Here is a 24177-nt window from a genome sequence, read left to right as displayed (position 1 = left end):
ATTATTTAATTTTATCATGACTTGTAGACGTTTGCTGTAAATCTCTTTAACATATAGATCTTTAATTTAACTCTTATTTACCTTGTTCTCACAATTACAGAATCATATATATATCTGTGATATATGTATATCTATTATACATATATAATACATATATATCATATATATATATCTGTGAAAACTCCCAGGTTATCGTAAACTAAAATAAACATCCCAAATAAATTATCATATGAGATAATATTCCTAGCTCCAGCATACAATATTTCTGAATATCACAGTGTTTCCTGCATTGCTTTGAAAGAAGCATAGTTTTACTTGCTTTCTTAAAGAACTGGAAATACTTGTTCCTCTGTGTTCTTAATAAAAGACAATTTTTGCAAAACATTTCGTAGATTTCCAAATTCATCTTAACCACTGTTATGATTCTCTTTCTTCTACAGTGCACAGGAAGTAAAAGAGCACAGCTTTTTCAAGGGCATTGACTGGCAGTATGTCTACTTGCAAAAGGTACTCCCCCGGGATGCCATCCCGGGTACCACAGCCTCTGCAATCTCTCCATCGGTCTCTACTTCCTGGCCCTGCTCCCCCAGGTCCCCACCCCAGCCTCCCTGTCCACAGCGCCCCCGTCCACGGCCTCCCCCGTCCACGGCCCCCCCCCCGTCCACGGCCTCCCCCGTCCACGGCCTCCCCGTCCACGGCCTCCCCCCCGTCCACGGCCCCCCGTCCACGGCCTCCCCGTCCACGGCCCCCCGTCCACGGCCTCCCCCGTCCACGGCCCCCCACGTCCACGGCCTCCCCGTCCACGGCCTCCCCGTCCACGGCGTTCTTGCTCTTCTATCCACGTGTGGCCATATGGCTAATGCCCTTTGAGATCGCTACTCTCTCTTCATTTCCCTCGTTTAACAATCTGAGAAGACCTGCATAAGTTAATAAACGGTGCCGTGGAGCGGTTATCTAGCTAGTTCAAATGTCCCTACAATTGAGACATCTTTAGCTGCAGCCCTTCTTCTTGACTTCTTATCTCAATGTGGCTGTATTTTTATATAGATCTGTTTGAAAATGTTCAGGAAACATTTGTCATAAACTTACATACACTTTTCAGCCCAGCACCACGTAATTTAAGAATTAGTAAAATTGTATATCAGCATAATTCCTTTTCTTTATTTTAAGATATTTTTATATTCTCAATGATATAGGCAGACACCCCAAATTAGAGTTTTTAAAAAATGTCGATTATCAGCTTTGGACGCGTCTTTGTGTGTAGTCCAGCTGTGGAGGAGTGATGCTCTGTTAGTCCTGCCTGGTTAGAATCAGAGTTCCAGCTCTGGTCAGTTAGCATGGGCCCCAGGACGTTTGTGGGTGCAGAGCGCTCCGTCCGGGGCGCCACTGCACATTAATGCTTTAGCAACTCGAATGTGGTGCCGCATCGTCTGAGAGAACGTGCTCTCTTGACGTTGCATTGGGGGGATGTGCATTCTTGAGACTTCATTATATTTAATAATTACTGAAGACATTGGACATGAATCTTTTTTCTTTTTTTTCCTTAAATTTGTCTAAAATCCGGGTCTCCCATTGGGGCCATTGGGTGCACGATCTCGTCTGTGAGATGTGTGATTGATTTGCATGAGCTTGGATGCTGTGCTGCGCAGTGTGGCATGTCGATATCTGGCACTGTGTTCTCTTTGTAGCGTGGTGGGTGGGGAGGGGACCATAAGGGCGTCTGGTAACTGAACCACACTTCTTTGGCTCTTCCAGTACCCTCCACCCTTGATTCCTCCCCGGGGAGAAGTCAACGCTGCCGATGCCTTTGACATCGGCTCATTTGATGAAGAGGACACCAAAGGCATCAAGGTACACACGTGATGTTCGCTTTCAGTGTTTTTGGAGGGTGGGGTGATTTTTAATTGGAAATCAAACTTAGTGATTGTCTTAGTATAGGCCTGTTTGTGGCATGTAACTTACAAACGAATATCTACATACCTGAAGAATGTAGAAGTCAGGGACCTAAATGAGTGAGAAACTATGAAAGCTCTCTTTGGACTAATCATTTTATGTTTGGTAAACTGCAAAATGGTCAACGTTTTATTGATTTGGGTATATTTGCAATTGAAATAAAACTGGAATGTATATGAAGCAAGGAAAACAACTGTGTGATGGCGAATGTAATTCTCCTCGTGCCAAAGAGCCAGTCATCTTAATTCTTCTAAGTATTAAGATCTCTCTGTGTTTAGGATGAAAAGAGCAGACAGCATGAATCATTTTGCATTTGTCAATCAAAGGTGAAATAATCACTGGTTTTTTTTTTAATATAATCCTCTGCATTTTTTGACCTTTTGTTAATATCATTATTTTTCCAAGTAGACAGGACATAATTACAGACGGTGAGTCACGGGAGAGCATCATCCTCATTAGGATGCTAAGTCTAAGTGTATTACTACATGTCAGGCTCTCATCTGCCCCCACTTCAGAGCTTCCCCCGGGGTCTCCCCACTCCCTCCGAGATGCTCCGCATCTCTTCTCAGCTTCGGGCATTTATGCCCTTCTTGTGTAAGCCCCCCTCCTTTTCCTGTCAAGAAGCTCCCCTCCAGGAGGCTGCAGCACTGTTAACACACACGCCTGCGAGGCGGAGAGAAAAGAGTGACAGGCAGAATGCAAGGGGCTGGCAGGAGCTGTAACTAGAGACGCACAGAACTGGCGTCAGTAGGATGTGGGGACGGAGACGGCGGGTGAGTGGCTGGAGGAAGGGGTGAAGCTGGGAAGGAGAGCGCGCGAGGAGGCCGGCTGCAGCGGGATCTGGGGAAGGGAGTGGCGTGGTTAGAACCTGCGGCGTCAGGAGAGAAGGGGCTGAGGCGTAACAGCGACGGGGGCGTTCACGGGACCGGCTTCCCGGGAGGGCGAGGGAGGGCAAGGGTGAAGTAGAGAGGGCCAAGGCCGCTTCTGTGGGCAGGGGCAGTGGCTCTCCTGAAGGACAGCAGTGTGACCACTACCCAGATGTGTACACCTTCTGTCCTAGGCACCTTCTGTATACCTGGACACGCAGCACGTGTCAGGTGTGTAAGTCCCTCTCTGCAGCAGTGCTCCGGGGACCATCCATTCACAAGGTTATTTCACAGGATCACTCTGTCACAGTAGACTTTGTCATCAGCTGTGCTACTGTCCATCAAAGGGTACTAAAAATATGATGACTATCACGTGGGAGTCCACGAAATTTTTTCATGGTAAAACAGATTCTCATAAAGAGATTCTTTTTAAATTTTGTCAACCATGGTCTAGACTGTGGAGTCACAGGCTGGGCTCAGACCGCACTTATTAACTGAGCGAGTCGGGGCCATTCAGGTCACTTCCTGAGCTTTGGGTGTCTCGCTGTCAAGTGAGCAGTTTCATCGCCAAGATGTCTCTAAGCATAAATGAGATAACGTGGGGAAGCCTCGGGGCATACAGTCGGTGCTTACCCTAGGAGATTCTGTGATTGTGGCTTGGGTCTTCCTGAGCAAGAGCTGAGAACCAGCACGCTTAGAGCAAGAAGTGGGGGGCAGGGCGGCAGCATGATGAGGAGCCCAAGTCCTGGCCCCGGGGCCGCCTCGTCCTGGGGGATCTGCGTTTTAAGAAACTGTCTATTCTTTAGCGTTAAAAAGGGGGCCCAAATCATACATTGTTCTTAAAAAAGAAGCTCTCCTCAGGTAAATATAAATTTTCTTCTTTGTTTTGTTCATTTTTAACAATATAGGCCGAGTCATAAAGGTAGGGCTTTCTGAAATTGTAGGAGGCAGAGCGGTTTGTGCATAAAGCAGAGTCGACCCTTCCAGAACAACTACTTTGGAAAGGAGTGTGTTTTTACTTTCGCCAAACTCTTCAGGGTGTGTCTCAGTGTCCCTGATCAGGGTGGTCTTCCAGGCTGACGCTCCAGCGCCCCACCACACACACGCACGCACGCACGCACGCGCGTACGCACACACACGCCTGCAGGTGTGCACATTGCCTCTGGTGCTCACACTCCGAACAGCTGAGGATTTGAGCTCTGGGCTTGGTTTGGGCATCTGAAGGAAACAGAAAGGAGAAAGGCTGTAGGAATCAAGGTGGTCTTACCATCAGCACGTTATTATCACGGGTCAGGGAGAGGGGAGGAGGGCGCCCGGGCTGGGACCCGGGCTGTGTGTGCTTCCAGTGTGGATTGATTTGCTAAAGGCCTGCGGGCTGGTGCTTCACCCTCGCTCTTTCTTTTCCTTCTGAATCGCTCGCCTGTTACAATATTGATCCCTTAGCGCAAGGGAGTGAGTAAATCAGGTTTCTAAAGAGATTTGGGCTTTTGAAAGACAAACATGTTATTTTCCATCAGGGGGATTGCTAGCCTTTCCGCCACAAGACTGTAGCTCGGATGCATAAAACCCTTTTCATTTTCACCACGCAGCCTCACTTAAGGGCAACAATGAAGAATTTCAAGTAGTAGTTGAGAAGAGAAATGCTATCATTGAGTGCAATTTTTATTACAGAAACTCTTAAAGGCCAAGTGGCCTACACGCTCCGTGTGTCTTGCACGTCATAAGCACTTATCCATACGATTATACTGGGAAACTTGGGTTCGTTGAGAGGTTCACGGAATGAATGGTAAATTCAGCCTTGTTTATCTTTTGTTTTTCTCACTTTTCAGATTAATTGAGGGTAGTTAAAAAGTCCTCCTGGATCCTCCCTTGTAATTGTATCTAAAACCATAGGAATCTGTTTTCTTACTTGTATAAATAAAATATCGTCGCCATAATTGAAATTTTATTTTGTTGTCAGAGTCCTTTAGAATGTTAAATAAAACCCTATGTGTGTTAGTTTTCATTGGCAAGAATGTAGTGAAGCATAGAAGATTGGGCTGAGTCGGACTGACCCAGGAGCGAAAGTGAAGTGCTCATCAGTTCTAACTATTCGTGGAGCCTGGTTGCTTGACTGTCATTATAGAGATTTGTGACAACTAATACATTGTCTCTAAATGGTTATATGCCGTCATTGCTTATCTGCCTATATACAGTTATGGTACTCGCATATCTGTTGCCTTCGTAAGTATGTTAAATCATAAATATCTCCTTTTCTTTCAATAATAAGCTTCTTGACTGCGACCAAGAGCTCTACAAGAACTTCCCGTTGGTAATCTCTGAGCGCTGGCAGCAGGAGGTAGCGGAAACAGTTTATGAAGCAGTGAATGCAGACACGGATAAACTCGAGGCCAGGAAAAGGGCTAAAAATAAGCAACTCGGCCACGAAGAAGGTAAAAGAACGAGTGTGTCTCAAAATATTTCTAATGCAACATTTTCAGAAGTTCTTGTAAAGCTGAAAAGGTATTTGGGTCATGAAGTACTTTCCAATAGAGGGGAAAACGCCATGACTTGTTTTAGTTTTATCTGGCTGGAAAAGTTCAGTGCACTCTATCAAAGTCTTCAGTCAACATATAAATAAAACTGTGTCAAGATAGTCGGCAGGATTTTGTTGTGTGTCTTCTTGGAAGTTTTTTGCTTAAAGATTGAGTGTCACAGTGTCGGGAACAGCATTGGCTTCGTGGTTGTGTGGCCTGTGCACTCTTGGAGGGCACCCCACTCAGTTTATGCTCTGCCGTCACCACCGTGACGGTCTGAATAACTTTTGAACAAGGGGCCTGCATTTTCATTTTCCACTGGGCCCCACCCAGTCTGTAGTCAGTCCTGGTGAGGAACTCGGCATTTCATGTCGCTTGTCCAGAGATGTAAATATATATAAATACACTTATGTTATAAACAGCATTAAAGAATCGCCAAACCGCACTTTTGTTCACAATATTTGAGTGCCCTGTTAGGATTTCCAAAGTAGAATACATAACATCAAGTATTCAATAAATCAGTCATTCTCGGTTCACCAAATATTGTCACTCTTGATTTTTCTAAGATTTTTATGAATTTTATATGTTTAAATTTATTGTGGTTGATGATGAAAAGATAGCACTTCATTTTACTTCTAAGCAAAGACCTTTCTGAGGTTAACATATAATAAGAATAACCAGAAACAACTTCATTCTATTAGTCAGTTGCTTTGGTGGGGCATCTGGATACAGGCTTCATTGTCTTGTCGGCAGTTTCCCAGTATCATTTGTCGTTACCCCTTACATCAAAGTTGCCCCAGTACACTGAGGGAATATCAGAGCCCTTCAGCTGTGTGCACCTCCGTTCTGCAGGGAAGGGGGCTTTATTTCTAACCTCTTCTTTAGAAAACAGGTCCATTGAGAGCGCTCTGGACTATGTTTGTCGAAGCCGATTTTACACAGGAAATTATATCCGTGGTAGTTTGTTCAAAGGAGAGCCATGATGTCACTAAAATCTTGACAAATTGGACCCAGAAAAAAATATATATCTTAATGACCTTGTTGAAGTGTATCCTTTTAATTAGAGCTACAATTAGAACATCTAGAAAATGAATGAATTTATCTTCATATATAAGTAGTTAATTTGGGCATAACTGGATCTTGGTTGCAGATCTCAGAAGTCGCCCGTACAGAAGCACCTAGTGTGGGCTTAGGTGTCTGAAGTGAAAACCCAAGACTTACACTTTAAATGTACTCTAGAAATGTAGACACTTCTTCCATTAAAATGGGAACTCCATGGACCTCCCCCGTCACCGCTGACCCTCCCTCGTCCCCTTCCTCCTTGGTTCTTCCCCTCCTGCTTGTGCGCGTGTGACTCGACATGGGTATGGCGTATTTGTTTATTGTCTGAATGTCCTCCTTAGACTGTAACCCCCCTGAGGGTGAGGAGTTCTGTCTCTTACTGCTGAATCCAGAATGCCTAGAACATGCCTGGCATCTAGGTGTTCACTTAATAGTTGTTGAACGAATGAGTGAAGGAGTGAATGAATGATTGTAGCATGGTCGCCAAGGCCTTTAATGAAGGCAAAGCAAGCCACTTAAAAATTAACCTTTTTTTTTTTTTTTTTAAGAGCCAGTTCTTCACTCTAAAAATGTAATCAGGGCTCAACATGAGTGCCTTAGCTTGGTCTCTTTACATAACCGTAGATTTGGGGGATAAATATAATCTTAAATCAAGGAATAAACAGTCTTTGGTCCTTGTGTTGCTGTGGCTTACTTGGACAAGAAAATCCCCGCTCTGTTATTTTTTTATAAGATTAAAGGCAGATCCCCAATCCACATGAAGGCAGAGATACTCTGCGCGTAGATTGAATTTATTTAATTACTCTCTCTTCTCCAGTTCTCATTAAACATGATAAAAAAATTAGTTTGGAAACAGACTTTTGCCCTCTCAAAGCAATTTATGAGCATCATGAATTTATCAGATTATTGAGCAACAGCCATTTAATATGTTAGTCGAGAACTGAAGAAACCTGTTCTTTAGTCCTGGTACACATGCATTTAAAAACTGAAGTAATGGTTTCTGAAATGTGTTATATTTATGGAAACTTGATTTTTCCCAAAAGTATGGAATTCTTTTTCTCTGAGAATAGTAGAGACATTCTGTTTCAGAGCCCGTTTGACTTAGAGTTATTGTCTGTTCCTCAGATTACGCCCTGGGAAGAGACTGCATCATGCACGGGTACCTGCTGAAGCTGGGAAACCCGTTCCTGACTCAGTGGCAGCGGCGATATTTTTACCTCTTCCCCAACAGACTGGAATGGAGAGGCGAGGGCGAGTCCCGGGTAAGCGTAAAGCGGCATTACCACGCACTTATTTTCGTTCTGTTGACTGTCGTATGGTGATTTCAGATTGCTGGCATGTTTTATAAAGTATCCTCCTAAGCTCTGTATATCTATTTTGACCTGTATACATCAGATTTTAACGTTCAAATTTTAATTTTTAAACTTCTGAGTCAAGGGAGGGTTTTGTAATATCTGAAAATAGACCGTGCCCTTCACCAAGGTCAGAAGCAGCCAGGTTTGAAGAAGGCTGGAGAGCGGTTGCGTAGATCCAGAAAGAAAAAAAACCCTGGGACATTGGAGTCAGACAGAGACGTTTAAATCCACTGCTCGCTGTCTCTGGGACTCTGAGCACATGACAGGGACTAAGCCTCAGTTTCCTCATCTGTAAAATAGAAGAAATAGAAATTATAACAACTACTACAATTTTTGCATATTTATCTTTGACCAGGTGTTGTTCAAAAAAACAAACAAACTCATTTAATTTGTTTAGCAACCATTGAGGGTCCAGCTTGTGTTTTATGAAGAGGGAGCCAGCGCTTAGAGACGGACAGTTGCGCGTGGCGGGTGATCCGCCCGGGGTCTGCCTGTGCTCTCGGCGTCCCCATCATGTGGCTCCCCCATGAGCCGTGCTGCTCGGCACAGTGGCGAGGTCGCCCAGCCATACCTCCTTCTGTCTCCACCTTGTTGGAAAATTCTAGGTGGATTTCATACAGTTAGATGGGAGGATGCAGCTGCCCTCTCAGGTCCTTTCAGGGGCTAATGTTTGTGAACAAGATAATAAGAAATTTCTGATCCACATGGTCTCTCTTAGCAAGTCAGGCAGCATTTATTATGCGCCTGCTGTGTGAGGAGCCCAGGGTTGTCACCATGGCAGGTGCCCACCCAGGTGGAAGGCATGTGTCTGCTCTTGGGGCGGGAAGGTTAGTCATGGTGAGTGGGACAGCGGGCCTGATTATTAGCAACATGGTAGATGTTTGGATCTGTGGGGTATTGCCGTCAGCTCGCCAGCGGGCAGTGTGGACAGCCGTAAGCCTGAATCTTGTCTATTTGACTTGGGAATGCGTTTTCTAAATCCCTTTTGGTGAAGATGCCATTTAATTAGGAGCGATTGCTGTTGCCTGTTACCGCATTCTTTACCAGTAAACAAGATCTCTTATTACTAGTGCGTCTATAGAAGTCCTTTTCTAAAAACTAATACATCTAGGATCTGAGCTATGATTAGTAAGATTCTTTGGGGGTCCTGAATTATACCTCAGGTGCTGGAAGGTATTATATAATATATAAAATATATAATATTATATAAAATAAATATTTAATTTTCTTTATATATATTTATGTATTATATTATTTTGTTTATATTTTTATATTTATATTATTATTTTATAATATACTTTATATTATATAATATTTACCAGCATCTGAGTTATAATTCATATATATCTTATTTTATAATATATAATATTTCCAGATGATGAGTGGCCCTGGGCATATTATGCATTTATTATGCTCTCTGCTGGTAGGTCACTGTTGTGCACGTTGAAAGGAAATTGTCTCACTTTTCAGGATATTTGAAAGCTAAAAAAAAGTCTTCCTCTGTTTAACATCAGATGCAATAAATTATCTTTGTTTTAAGAGTCGACGTTTAGTGTTCCGTTCAAGAAGCTACATAATATGCATGGCTGGATTCATAAGTATAAATAAAGAAAAAGAAAAGGTGAGAGTTTATGATGGTGTTGTTTTTCATTTAGGATTCCTGGAGTATTTATCCAAAAAAACATAAAATGGTAAGGTACCCATGACGCTATAGCATTCACCTTAGGCAATAATGCTATAGACCCGGTGTGACAGTCTTTTAAGGATGTCACCTGTATTTAGAACGTCATTTTGATGTTGTCAGAATATCGTTGGCTTGCAAGCTAGCGTTACCAAACATTACAGCTGCTGGGGTAGAAGCCAAGCCCACACCTTTGCTCATGGAAGCCCCATGTCACGCTTCATCGTGCCCTCCCAAGCGTACTGATGGATTTCGGATGAGTGTGTGATGTGGAAGGTACCCGTGTGGTTCATAATCGTCCAAAAACCACTCTGTGTTGAGAGAACAGCTTTCCTGTTTTGCCTTGGAGAGACATTCCTTTCTTTGCAGTTTTCTTTGAAATACTATAATTTGAACTTTTCTATGTGTTCTTTTGCGGCCATTTCTTCCCACTTCCAGAATATCAAAGAAAGAAAAATGCCAATATTGTTTTTTTTTTTTAACTTTTTCTAAGCTGATAGCTTTGAGTATTATTTATTCATTTAACTGAAGAAATCATGAAATAACGTGAAGTAATGAATCATTTTTTTGTTTTTATGGTTAGCAAAATTTACTCACGATGGAACAGATTCTGTCTGTGGAAGAAACTCAGATTAAAGACAAAAAGTGCATTTTGTTGCGGATAAAAGGAGGGAAGCAATTTGTCTTGCAATGTGAGGTGAGTTTTCGTGTATTTTTTTCTTAGGCAAAGGTTAGAACAGTTATATAAATATTCAGCAAAGATGGCTGCCGATGATTTTCTTCCTCTATGCTTTATCACTTAGAAACTTTGCAAGAAAGCCCCAAGGCACAAGTTCTCAGCAAATTAACAGTTATTTTTAAAGAAGCAAATATTAGACAATATGAGGAGGAAGTACGTGAAATGATTTGATTACTCTATCTGGAAACTTGGTCCATTATGTAATAGGGGGCTAGAATTTTGTTACGTAATTTTCCCAGAGCTTATCTTTCAGCATGTTAGAGGCTGAGGTTTGTATATTTAAATAAACATAAGATACCGAAGTGACTCCTCTTGGAGAAATGCCATCTTTCTCTCCCCAAAGTTCTATTGTAGCCCAGATGTAATTCCTGAGCACTTTTCTTCTGGTGTGTGTGTTTTTAAAGAGCATATTGAGAGAGAAACCAGTAGTAGATACAAAAACATGTATTTCATAACTTCATTACTACATGGCACATACGGAGGTGCTTTTTAATTTCTCAGAACTACTCATGGCTTATTTTAGACTTGAGTTGTTTTAGAAATCAGAAGTCAGAGGCAGTGTCTAAAGAAACTAAAGGTGGTGGTTCTCCTGGTGGGCTTGTATGAGGATCGTCTGAAGGGCTTACCATGGCCCTTGTCTTCTCTCTGCGGAGACCCTGGAGGGGTCTCTGCATGACCCACCGGTTGATGGCCCCGCGGTGGGGCAGAAAAATAGTATGTGCTTTCACAGGGGGTTCCAAGGACGCTGGTAGTTACCAGAGGCATCCACGTCCGTTGGCTGGATGGGAGGCTGTTGTGACTTGTCCCTCTGTGTCTCTGTGTAGAGCGACCCGGAGTTTGTGCAGTGGAAGAAGGAGCTGACAGAGACGTTCACGGAGGCCCAGCAGTTATTGCGGCGCGCCCCCAAGTTCCTCAACAAACCTCGAGTGGGCGTGGTCGAGCTATCCAAGCCCCCCCTCTGCCACAGGAACAGCAACGGCCTCTGACCCCCAGGACGGGCAGGCTTCTGAGGACGACATGCCTCAAGGAAGGCCGCAGCAGCTGTTTCCAGCCCTAGAAATGGAGCCTTTGGAGAAGCCTGAGGATGAGAGGTTGGGTTCACTTATCTCCGGGTTCTTCTGTGGTTGGGAAGACCCTGGACGCCGAGATGCTTGGAACAGGGGTCGTGACCATGCTCGGGCTCAGGGTCGGCCTCCCTCCCCTCCTGAGTGCCTCCCGGCCACCGCGTCTGCCCACACTCGAAACTACTGAGGACATGAGAGTTTCTTTTCTTCGCTACACGCCTATTTTGGTATATACGAACCTAGAACTTGAAATGATTCCTACTTGGCACTTCAATTTGTATGGCTGATGTCAAACATGTCTTAGACTTGCCAAGATGGAAGTTGCCTGTCTGCAGTGTTGGGTGATGGACTGCCCTAGTGTTGTCATATTTGATCTGGAAAAACTGCTGCTGACTTTCTGTGTCTCTGCTCCATACGCCTGGGGGATGGGAGATCAGCCACGTGTTCTTCTGTGCACTTCCAAACCGACTTCTTGTTGTCCTGGGGTTGAAAGCGGAAGATGGTTTCTGGAAAGGTTGCACTAGGGCCCCCCGGCCCGCCCCTGACAGGGAGCTGCCAGGCCCTGGGGACAGAGGGCGCATACCCTCGGAGGGCACGTTCGTAATGGAAGGCGTTCAGCAGTGGATCCTTGGAGAGGTTTACCGTGATTCTGAAGGAGAGGTGGTGGAATTCCAACTTTCAGGGAAAAAGCGATTTTCAAGAATGTTCTAGTAAACCACAGCACTTTCTCCTGTCTGCGTGTGCACAGACACTTGGGGGTGAGTCTGTCTCGGGTTTCAACAGTAAGCACTTGTGTGACACAGTGATTCTGGTCCCTTCTGCCTGCCCTCAGGAAACAGATGAGTAATAGATGTGTAAAGGAAGGAAAGAATTGCTCTGTTTTCCATTTTAGTATAATTTAAAATGAATTTTATTGAAAAAAAGAATGCTGGAGAATGAATGTATCAAAAAGGGTTAACTGTATATTGACTCTGTGTTGTCATTCGTCTGTCGTTAGGGGGTAACACGGCACTGGGGGGTGATTCTGTGACAGGGCTGCGTTAGATCCTAGAGGCCATTTGCCTCATCCTGGTGGCATCCTCTCCCATGGTTGGTTTTTTCCCGTTGCTTTCCATGCCCTTCTCATGTCCCAGGAAAATGCTGGGTTGAAAGAACCAGCATGTTTCCCGGCAAAGTCCTCCGTGTCATCAGACTAAAAATACAGTAATTTTATAAGTCCACATATCTATCCTATTCTTAGTGCAATTTTATTGTATGTGTCTAAGTGAACTACTAACAATATACTAACTTGACATCATAATTACTTGCATCCAGTTCTCGATATTTTTAGTGGTCCCAAATCTTTGTTTTTATATTCATGTGCTATGTTCATTGGAAAAGTAAGAACTTTTTAATGAAATTATATTTTGAGAGTTTGGAAGATAATTACTGAAGAGTCTTTTATTTCATAGGTGTTACTTCGGAAAAGGAATTTTGAGGGTCACCATCCATCTCAGCTACTAGTTGGAGTTGAAATTAACATATGTGTTCTGTTATCTGCTCTTTCGGTATGGGGGAGGGGTGTACTATTTACACGCACTCCCCTGATTTAAAAGGGAAGACTAGGATTCAAATTCTGTTTAAACCAAAAAGCAGAAAACCACCAGAGGCAGCAAAGCAGATGTCCTTCATGAAGAGCACGCGTCCTCCCAGGCATGGCTGGTGACAGCTGTGACTACGTGGTTACCGGCTCCGTTGCCAGCTCCCTCATGCTTAGCACTCAGGTTTAGGAGTCGCTGTGTCCCACGCCTCTGTGGGACAGAGTGACGGCCTCGTGGGGAAGGCACAGGGGCTCCTTCAGGATCTGGGCTTAGCTTCGCACGTGTCACACCCAGGGCGTTAGCTACACCAATTTGCATCTCTTTAAAGAATATAATGTTTGCCCTGGAGTAGAACATAATCTTTCTTTTAGAAAAGACATATGAATTGGAACATATCCTGAGAGTCCTTCAGCCTCAAACTTATTCCCAGTAAACTTGTACACTCCCCCACTCACGTTCGATCTATAAGGACTTGGCCGAGAAGTACATTTCATAGGTGCGGTTTATTACAGGTGCTCCGTGAGGTGGGGATGAGCGGCTTATGAGGGCGTCTCGGGTGTGTGGGGTCTGGTTGGCAGTCCTGGAGGGGCCGGGCTTCCACCGGAACTGGTGCCTGCAGCCCTTCTGATGGGGTCAGTGTTTCTGCTACCAGATGGAAGACGCTCCCAGGACCCTTCTGGGCCTGCACCTGACGCCCGCGTGGTCGCAGTAGTTGGTTGGTTTAGAAGTCTTGGTCTGTGTGGCTGTTCTAGGTTTTCAGTCTGACCTTTCCTGTGTTTGACCATTAAAAAAGGTAAAATTCAGCACAAGTCTTCTCATTATTTTAGATTTATATGAGTAGGATATTTTAACATTGTCAAAGAATATAAGTGAAGTTGATATTATTTTTATAAAATTATGTCATAAGTCTTGATTTCATAATTCATAGGAATCAATAAACAAAGCCTAAAAATAATAGATTACTTTAAGCTGCTATGTAACATATATGGAATAAATTAAAAACTTTCATGAAGCCAAGGTTATTTTTTTAACCTAAAACGTTCTCTTTGGTGCATTTATCCCCTCGTGTTATTGGGGCTCATGGTTTTTCTTTCTGTATCATGTTTAAGTATGATTTTTCAGCAAGACTTCTAGAAATTAGCATCATTTCACTGCTAATGCAAATGTCTCGCCTCTCTGCCTCTAATTGGTGAATTTTCTGACATTACAGTCTCAAATTCTGTATCTATAAAGAAGCGACCAAATGTTGAGTCATCTTGAGGAAAGGAAGCTTTCTGCTCAAGATAGAAAACAACAAAACTGGAAAAAAAATAAAGACAGCAACAACAACAAACAACGATCTATTTTAAGCAAGATTCAGCTTGATTTGCAGTGTGAAATATGCCATACGGATGTTAGAAGCAATTATTTTAAGGCCCTCAGCGGCCATTAAAAGATATTGCTTACCAATTGACAAAGCGATTTATCTAGATTAAAAAGATCAAAGTGTGGTTTTTTTTCCTGATGATTTTTTCCATTTCCTTCAGAATTTATAGTTAAGCCAGTTCAATACAAGGTTTGACTCGACAGTGGAATTGATTTTTCCAATGTTTCAAAATGTTAGCATACCAAGAAGAAAACGAAATTCTCAAAGTTGGACTTTTTTCCGCAAGATGTAAAGCCATAAAAAATACTTTGAAATGTGCTGATGTAAGATAAGCCTTGTCTTGTATGATTGAATCATGTGTAGTTTTTTCTTGTATATGTTCAGGGAAGTGTTTCTGTGTCGTTCAGAGATGCTGGATGAATTTACTTCTCCCCACCCCAGGGGACTGACACGTTGTTTGTGCCTGGAGAGGAGTTGGGCTTCATTGGGTCTGTGACAGGTGATGGCTGGGAGGGGGGAAGACTAGTGGTAGAAATGGGGCAAAGGAAGAAAGGAGTTAATTTGCTGATAAAAATCAGTCCCTTTACACCATAAACTACCCAGGAAATGACTGAGTTAAACTTGATGTTTTTGGTTTTTTCCCCTTATAACAGAGGAGTTGAATAGTAATTATTGTCAGGCTTGATCACATTATTTTTCAATATGGAGCTACTGGACTTGTTAGAGGCTATTTGCTTTCCATCAGGACTTTCTGTAGAAATTAGGCGGCTGCAGCATGTCAGCCAGCACCCCCCCCCTCACCCCGGGGAAGGCGCGTGGGACCCGGAGCTAGCACCCAGTCTTTGCCTGTGCACCTTGCAGCCCCTGGAGGGCCGAGGTGGGGTCGGGGTGGCTGTGGGTACATTGCCCTGTTGGTCAGTTCGGGCCCTGTTGCACATCCATTGAAGTTGCAATAAAACCTCTAGTAAATAACAGGACCCACACCCATTTCTAGAGGGAGCTTTAATCGTTTAAATTTTCAAAATTTTTTTTCCTAAAGATCTAACATGATTTCCCTCCCGGATAAGGTGGACTCGAGAGGCTTGAATTAATTACTTAGATTCATGTTAATTTGAATATTTTTATCCAGGCAACATTTTAAAAAATTTTACTGTAGAATTAATGAAAGTTGAACTCTAAAATGATACTCCTCGATTTCCTCAAGTCAATGGACTTTAGATGTCCTGTGTCCTCAGAGATGAGAGCTGTTCTAATAGTAGAGTAACAGGGGTAGTAACTCTGGCAGCCTCTGAGGGCCTGGGAGGGCATGAATGGCCCGCCCCCTCGCCGACTCTGGGGCCGTGCTCCTGATGCGGCGGGGCTAGCGTTGATCAATAAATGCAGCACCCCAAATTTTCTTTTTTGGTGAGGAAGATTGGCCCTGAGCTAACATCTGTTGCCAATCTTCCTCTTTTTGCTTGAGGAAGACTGTCGCTGAGCTAACATCCATTCTAGTCTTCCTCTACTTTGTATGTGGGATGCCACCACAGTGTGGCTTGATGAGCGGTGTGTAGGTCCGTGCCTGGGATCCGAACCCATGACCCCCGGGCCGCCAAAGTGAAACACGTGAACTTAACCATTACGCCACCGGGCCGGCCCCAACACCCCAAATTTTAAATTGCCTTTCCTTAAAAAAAACGCACACTACAGAAAATGGGTTAACAGTATATGCATTTTCATCAGAAACAGGGAGAAACCTGGATTTTAGAGTTAAATAACTCATATAGTAGAGTCAACTCTCCTGTCCCTAACAATCTCAAAATCTTCTCTGAAAACTGGTAACTGTGCTTGCATTGCTCACTTTATCCTCACATAAAATGTCTGTGCTGTGAGGGTAGGGAATGGAGAAATATTTCTAATCGTGTATTCCTATTACAAAGGACTTGAAATTTGTTTCTCAGCTGATTATGTTCCATGATGTATATACTATATGTGGTTTATAAGCTAAACACTGGCCATTTTTTAGTTCTATTGTTAAATTGTATTTTTCTATGTTTTAACTAATGATGATAGATTTGGCTTTTTTCTGGGTAACATAAAGATTGCTAAGCTACAGATATATATAAACCGAGTTCTATTTTAGCACAAAAACCTTTTATATTATTTATTGAATCCTTACGTTTGTTTTCATCAAAAACATTCCTTATCATTCTGCTTTTTATCTGTATAGTTCGTTATTTAAAGAAATGGCAGTCTTTTCTGTTTTTCGTAAAATAAAATTGAAGTACTGCGTATAGCCACGTGGGGCGAGCATCTCTTCTCACGGCCATGGACTATTTTCGACAATAGCTTTTCCTCTGGTCTGTGCGGAGAGGCACATGCTTTTGCTAACATCTGCAGAGAACTTGTTATGAAATACTGTTTTCATCCACCTCTTCAGAAGGCCTCCTGCGTGTTGACAGGTACCCAGAATGCTTTCTTCTAGACTGGCTACATTATAAAAGAATTGCAAGGAAACATTTCGGTGTAATTCTCCCGCGACGTCGATTGGTTTTTAAAGCCACAGCATCATCCCGGGGCTCCGGCGGGCGGGGCGGGTGGACACCCCGTCTGTATGGCTGTCCTTCCGGAGCTGAGGGTCACCCACAGAGCATCATTTCTTGCTCCGATTGTGCCAAATCCCCACAGTCAGTCTTGCCATCACCTCAAGACTCAACTATTGCACCCGATTTATCAAGTAGTGAATGAAAAGTTCCTACTCGACACTATTCTTTCTAAATGTCCCGCTGTGTTTCAAAACACCGCTTCTAGGAGTGGCACATTTAAATGTGACTTTTTCCCCCTCGCTGTTTGAAAATGGTTTGGAAAATGGGGTCATAAAGGCAAATGTCCTCGTATATGATTAAAACTTTACAAGAGTCTTGTTTGGAGTGGACCATGAAGGACTTATGTGAGATAGAATGAAGGTCGGTCCCTGCGAGGGGTTCCTCCTTACCTGCTAAGGTTTTTCTCTGCCTGTTTTCCTAGTTGCTTAGCCATCAATGTAGTAATGTATTTACTACATTCTTGGCCAAGTCTAATACCCTTAAAGAAATAAATCAGTTTTCTATTGTGCATTGGTATACACAGTGAAGCCAGTGAATTAGATATTGTAAATCTAGATATTGGACCTATAAAATTATCATTTGTTTTTATCTCTTTTCACATCGATTGTGCCAGTGGAGGGGTATGCTCCTCTCTCCGTGTGCATTTGCTGGTGCACGTCTGAAATAGTAAGCCATGTGAGATGCTGTTCCACGTCTGCGGTCACCCGTCCTGCGTGTGGTGTGTCCCCCTTGGTTAGTATCTCCATCCTTGACAGTTATTTTGGAGCAGCTGGGCTGGTTTTCTCTGTTGGTAAATTGCTTATATAAATCTCAATAAAAGGAAGCTGTACAAAGATACCTAGTTCAGTGTGCTGTTTTCCCCCAATTAAAAACTGTATTTCTTTATCAAGCTGTTAAGACATCAGGATGTGACTCATTTTAAAGAATCCCGACTTTGGGGAAAATTCGTGCAGAGGCTGACACCATAAAGAGGAAGGGGGCTGCAGACAAGCGTTTCTGCTGATTTCGTGGACATCACAGTTTCAGAACTGCTTGTGCCTCCTGTGAGACATGTTGCCAGGAAAGAGTATGGAAAGCCGGGAGGTCCATCCATCTCATCTCCAGTTTGTCTAGGAGCTACACCAGGCTCCCCAGTGTACTTCTGGGGTGACCTTGGAGTCCCTCCCAAAGTTAAGACCCTTCACTCTCCGTACCTGCGCCCACAGAGACGTGTTGAGCGACCCTGTGGTGCGTGTCACTTTAAACCAGACAGCCAAGGAGGTGGTGGTCCCAGGGCCACAACTGCCTGGGCAGAACTGCCTGCTGTGGGTCCGCAGGTGGAGGGTGGGCTGGGCATTTCCTACCTTGAGCCAGAAGCACCTCCTGTCTCGTGCTAGTCCGGGAAAGAAGGAAGTCACGACTGACCATCCAGTTCCCCTGCAATGTGTTTGTGTGTGTGATTTGAGAACTGTTTAACCGAATAGTTGACAGGAGACCCAGCTGTGGAGCGGGGAGGCCACTCCACGGACAGAGGGCAGCGTGATGGAGCGCTCGGTCTGATGCGTTACATAACCGAGCACGCTCCTGAGAGCTGCAGAGACCAGTCACTCCCTGGTACCCAGAAGGAGAGGGATAAGCTCTGGGGACTCTCTTCCCCACACGGTCCCTTCAGGCAACCTCTTTGGTCCTCGTTTTTCTCGTCCCTAAGTTAAGAGAGACGAATCTGATGGTCTTGAAGGACCACTTTAGCCAACATCCTCCAAGTTTCTGACTAAGGGTGAATGTGAGGGACTCAGGCTGTGCGTGGAGAGCAGAAAGGAAATGCTCTCCCTCCGTGTCCCATCGTCGCTCCCACGTTGCCTCATGGATGACAGTGTTACTCTCCCTTGTAAACCGTGTCTTCCCTGGCCCGGAGCCCCTTCTGGGCTACCTGGGCAGGAGCCACGTGTTGAATTGAAGGAGAGGAATCGAACAACTGCACGGCTTTCTCTCCCTAGCCACTCTTTACCAGTCTGGGTACTGGAGATCGAAAAAGGTTTTCGGTCCAAATTATTCAGGCTGGCTCTGTCCAGGGATCAGATTAACCAAATAAACCCCTGCACCTTGACTTTGCAGTCACATATGCAGCTTTGGAAGTGCACGTAATCAATAACGTCCATGAGGGGGAATTTATTTAGTGGCTCCTTTTAACAAATCTGTAACAGGCAAAATGGGAGGCAGATAATCGCAGCAAGGAGACATTTTGCCTAATTTATGGATATCCCAAATGGCTTTTACATTTTTACCTTTATTCTTTAACTTTGGTATCTGAGTAAAATGCCCAGTTGTTCAGTTAACCCTTCTAGATACAGATGCAGTGTTGATTTGAAGGCCAGTAAACTACGTCCCTGCCTGGAGGTGGCGTGTGGGGGAAGGCAGTGGAGTCAGCTCGTCTAGGAGCTGAGCCGGGATCCCCAACTAACTCCCGGGGTGGCCGTGGGCAGGCTACTTCACCTCTCGGGGCCTGTATGACTTCGTCTCTGCAGTGGGGTGATGATAACACACCCCCCATATCCGTCCTAGGTTTCCCGAGGACTTACAAGTTGAAACATGCAAAGTGCTCAGCACAGGGTGGGACAATCTTCACTCAATACAGACTCACTTTTATTTTTATTAATATTTTGAACTGTTTGTGGATCCCCAACAGTGTATTGTAGACTACAACTCACAGCTCCAGGTTCGGGGGTCCCATCACGTCTGCAAGCCCACACATGGGAAGGACCTGCTCCTTCTTCTCAGGAGTGAAACGCAGAGCTGGGAGCCTCCTGGAAGCGCAGAAGGACCAGAGGCGCTGCCCTTCTTGGAGCCTTTAAAACATGCCCATTCCATCACTCAGTGCAGGTCTTGAGTAACAAAAATGCTGGGTTTTGGGTTACATCACTGAAATGTGCTTAAAAGTGTAGATTTACACCAACCATGCCTTGAACTGCATGCGAGGGGATACGCTTGTGGTTCAACAGTTAGCTTTGCGCGCGGGTTTCTGACACAGAAGGAATTTTTGATCACGCTGCTTTCAGATGGTCGTGCCTCTTGAGGGAGAAGCAGATTCCGAGTGTCCCCTCCAGCTGGCAGAGGAGTGGTTGGCCGTACAGCTTCAGTTCTCAGCTATCTAGCTCTTTTTTTTTTTTTTATAATTTTATTTATTTATTTTCCCCCCAAAGCCCCAGTAGATAGTTGCATGTCATAGCTGCACATCCTTCTAGTTGCTGTATGTGGGACGCGGCCTCAGCATGGCTGGAGAAGCGGTGCGTCGGTGCACGCCCGGGATCCGAACCCGGGCCGCCAGTAGCGGAGCGCGCGCACTTAACTGCTAAGCCACGGGGCCGGCCTAGCCATCTAGCTCCTGAACTTTCCTTTGCTGGTTCTGTGGGGCCCTCTTTTCATACTCACGTTGTCAGGTGGGCTCACTATCGGCCGGGCCGGAAAGATGGGGTCACAGACGGAAGTACCAGGCGTCCGACCCTTTCAGGCTTTTTAGAGTTGCTCCGAGCATTTCACGGGGAAGTGGTCTCAAGGTTCATCATCAAATTTCAAAATTGAAGGTTTAAACTCTTAGCCTCTCGCCAGAGATCAACACTGCGGGGAGCTCCAGTAATGAACGTGAGCTATAGTAACCGCAGAAACAAGGATGCGTTTTCTCATTGTCTGGGTTCAGGCTGCCTGACAACTCTTTTTGTTAACAAGTGTCAACTGGGTAAAATCTGGAGACCTTTTAGGCTTTAAGTTAACATGGCATGTTGAGAATTCTACGGCAACCACTAAAAGAATAGATATAGTGAATAATTTCTAAACTAGTACAGAGAAAGATTGAAAATGTGAAAGAAAAAGTCTTGATCCAAAAGAAAGCAAGGAAGGAGATCGTAAATATTTAATTCTTGTTCATTTAAAGACGCATAGGGTCCGGCCCGGTGACATAGCGGTTAAGTGCGCGTGCTCCGCTGCGGCGGCCCAGGGTTCTCAGGTTCGGATCCTGGGTGCGCACCGACGCACTGCTTGTCAGGCCATGCTGTGGTGGCGTCCCCTATAAAGGGGAGGAAGATGGGCACAGATGTTAGCCCAGGGACAATCTTCCTCAGCAAAAAGAGGAGGATTGGCATCAGATGTTAGCTCAGGGCTGGTCTTCCTCACACACACACCAAAAAAACCAACCAAACAAACAAAACCCAGCATTTGTTAAAAATCCATGGTAAAACGGACACCTCACTACCCCCCCAAAAAAAAGACGCATAGATTTCAGACTAGCCATGAAACTGAGAGAAGAGATTTGCAATACGTATGACAAAGGACTAGTATGTATGACATATGAAGAACTCCCACACATCAATAAGAAGTCAGATAATCCAGTGGAAAAATGGGCCAAAGGCATGAAAAGACAATTCACAGAAAAGGAAATATAAGTGTCCCAGAAACACTAAAAGATGCACAATGTTATTAGTAAGCAGGGAACTGAAAATTACTGATTTCCATTTCAGAAAGACAAAAATTTTCAATGAAAAGTCTGATAATTTCCAAGTGCAGGTGAAGATGTGGAGAGGCTGGTAATCTCTGCTGGTTGCCGTGCACATTGCTACAGCCCTTTGCAAAACAATTTGATATTTTCTAGAAAAGGTGAATGTTGCGCAGACCCTATGACCTGTGGTTTCCACTTCTAGTTGTGTATGTATCTTCTCAGAGGAACTTTTACACAAGTAAGCCGGGAGATGTGTACACGAATATTCATTATAGCGTTGTTTGTAGTAACAGACAAAAATGTGTCCATCAGCGGAATGGATGAATGCAGCATCTTCCTACAACTGAGTACCACACACCAGTGCAATTTATAAACCACAGGTACGTGCACCAACATCAAAACATCATGTTGAGTGAAGGAAGAGAAAATCACAGAATAATATGTATACTATGATTCCATTTATTCAAAGTTCAAAATAGGCAAACCAAGTAATATATTATTTAGGGATACCTACAAAGATGATAAACCTGAAAGAAAAGAGAATGGTCAATGGAAAAATCAGAATAACGAGTGATTAAAGAAAATCCAGAGTAGTGATTATATCTGGGTGAGAGAGAGGGTTTGAAGGCGTGTGTACCATATTGTGTTTCTCGTAGCCCATGCTTAATGCTGTGTGTGTATCCTTGTATGTGTGTGCGATACATTCGACATTTTTTTCCTGTACAAGAAGTCAAAGGTACTATTTTGAGAACATTTTTAGTAGATTATTTTAAGACACTTTAAATAATCTTGGGCCTAGAAGAATATTGACGTGGAAAGATGTTCACAATACATTAAGCGGAACAGGGCACAAGACCACCACGTGTATGCCATTTTGGAAAATGCGTGTATGCATTGAAAAAAGTCTAGAAGGTGAAGTAATTGGTAACAGTGGTTGCCTGGAATTAATGAGATTGAGTTCTCTGGGTGATCGTGAGTGATTTATTTTCTTTTAGCTTGTTCACGATGAACTTGCATTACTCGTGTAATCTATTTCTATTTTTTGCTGGTCCATATGGTCCATGTGGACTGGACAGCGGGCTCCCTTAGTATCTGACTTTGGCTAGGTTCAGAAAAGGGGAGCACTGCAGGGGACCAGAGGGCAGGTGGAGAGTGAAGTTGGGGTATTACTCCCAGGCTCCCTCCGTCCAGGTTACCCGGGGTCAGCTGCTCCCACAGCTGTTAGCCAGAGCTCTGGTCGGCCAGCCTGCTTTGTAGCTATGCTGGCACACGACTCCTTCTCCATCAGACCAGAGCTGGGAGAGGCTCCCTGCCGCCAGCCTCTGAGGGCCGCACGCTCTTTGTTGGTTTCCCTAAACTCTGTCCATGTTCGTAGATAGTCTCTTTATTAAACTCTGCTCGTATTAACCCATTCGAGAATGTCTTTTCTGCTGTGACTGCCACACTAATACACGCATCCTTCCTCCCCAATCCCGCCCCGATGTGCATGGTGCAGACTTGACGACAGTGCTGGTGGAGTATGGTGAGAGGCCGCGGCCCTCCCTTTCCTCAGGAGCCGGGGGTGGGAACTGTGTGGAAGAGAGTTTCTCAGCTGCAGCACGTTTGGGGCCAGGTAACTTTTGTCGGGGTGGAGGGGCCGTCCTGTGCATTGTAGGATGTTGAGCAGCGTCCCTGGCCTCTCCCTGCTAGATGCCAGCGCATCCCCCCCACCCGAGTCCTGACAACCCAGAACGTCTCCAGACATTGCCAAATGTCCCTTGGGCGACAGAACCACCCCCAGCTGAGAAGCCCTGGTGTAGATGATGGGAGATCCTCAGTGTGTTGGGGATCAAGTTGGGGCGGGGACTCCGCAAAGGTGAAAGGCTGTTGCCAGGGTTAGTGGCCAAGGCTCTAACTCCTGGGTGGCCGTGCAGACCATGAGGTCTGCCAGGTGGCTGCTGTGGCCAAGCTCATTGTCATGCCAGGAGATGAGCTTGACAAAGTGACATTGAACGTAATGCCAGCCCCAAAGGCGGAGGGGCAGGTGTTACTGTTCAAGTCGCAGAGGGGACCTCGTCCTTCACGTGGCCCAGAGCTTCCTCTGATGCCTGCATCACCCCTTCTTGGTGTTAATGTATCTGGCAGACTTTTCTAGAAAGCAGATCAATCCATGAGACACTGGGGGGTAGTGACATGAAATGCCCTGCCATTGGGCTTCTCACTCAGCTCAGAGTCAACTTTGCCCACAGCCTTGGCCAGTGGGTGCAGGGGTGGGGATGGGCACTGCATCCACCCGCCGCCATCTGGGTAGCAGCCCTGGTGCAGACTGTGGTCATGGATGACCTGGGCCGGGGAGTCTGTAGTGGGTACTGTCACGTGCTGTCTAGATCCTCCATCAATGAAGGACTTGTCTCAGCTGTGAGGGGTGCAGTCATTAGCCATCGGCCCTTTCACGGCTGCCTCAGCTATAGAGAGCTGCCTCGCCCCGTGTCATGCCCTTCCCGGGGCGCCCACATCCAATGGCTAGTTGACACAGAGGTACGAAGGCCTGGCCAGCTTGTCCCAACCTGGCTCCAGAGGTCCCAGTGGGTTGGCCAAGGCTGTCTTCAGGTCTTCGTCACAGCTAGACGTTTCCCTCCGCCCAATCTTGATTCCTTCTCCATCCTTCTATAAGTGTTGATACCAAGGGCACTCCTTAAACATCTGTTCGTTAGATTCTATCTCAGACTCTGCTTCCCGGGGAACCCAATCTGCAACTGTTGGTAGCAGGTGTGGTTGGAGAAAGTAGGTGCTAAGCTGGGATGTGGGAGCTGGACCACTCACTGCCCGGCTGCCCATGCATAGGTGGAAACCAGTGGTAACGGGTGAACGCAGATAGCCCCTGGTTCACAGAAAGGGTCCCAGCATTCAAATTCCCAACTGAGGTGAATTGGGAGGGTAGCCCAGTGGAAGGGGATGCATTG

The 24177-nt window shown here is 45.0% G+C and overlaps 1 protein-coding gene across 5 annotated transcripts in view; it reads left to right on the top strand.

The window, feature by feature from the left end:
• GRK3 (G protein-coupled receptor kinase 3) overlaps positions 1-17602 on the top strand; it is a 124424-nt gene extending 106822 nt beyond the window's left edge. For 3 of the 5 annotated variants that reach the window (XM_087424036.1, XM_087424038.1, XM_087424039.1), the window contains 7 exons: positions 441-507; positions 1756-1851; positions 5089-5251; positions 7523-7659; positions 9293-9373; positions 10017-10130; positions 10997-12199. In XM_087424036.1, the coding sequence (XP_087280162.1) occupies positions 441-507; positions 1756-1851; positions 5089-5251; positions 7523-7659; positions 9293-9373; positions 10017-10130; positions 10997-11158 (820 nt within the window). In that variant the 3' untranslated portion in view covers positions 11159-12199. Of the gene's footprint in view, positions 1-440; positions 508-1755; positions 1852-5088; positions 5252-7522; positions 7660-9292; positions 9374-10016; positions 10131-10996; positions 12200-14026 lie in introns of those variants that run through there. The other 2 variants (XR_015549964.1, XM_087424037.1) reach the window with 2 other exon arrangements.
• The last annotated feature ends 6575 nt before the right edge of the window (positions 17603-24177 follow it).

Source organism: Ceratotherium simum, chromosome 35 (assembly GCF_057802395.1).
Source record: "Ceratotherium simum simum isolate JZ-2026a chromosome 35, ASM5780239v1, whole genome shotgun sequence".
Classification (NCBI taxonomy): Eukaryota; Metazoa; Chordata; class Mammalia; order Perissodactyla; family Rhinocerotidae; genus Ceratotherium; species Ceratotherium simum.
This window is presented reverse-complemented; position numbering and strand designations above follow the sequence as displayed.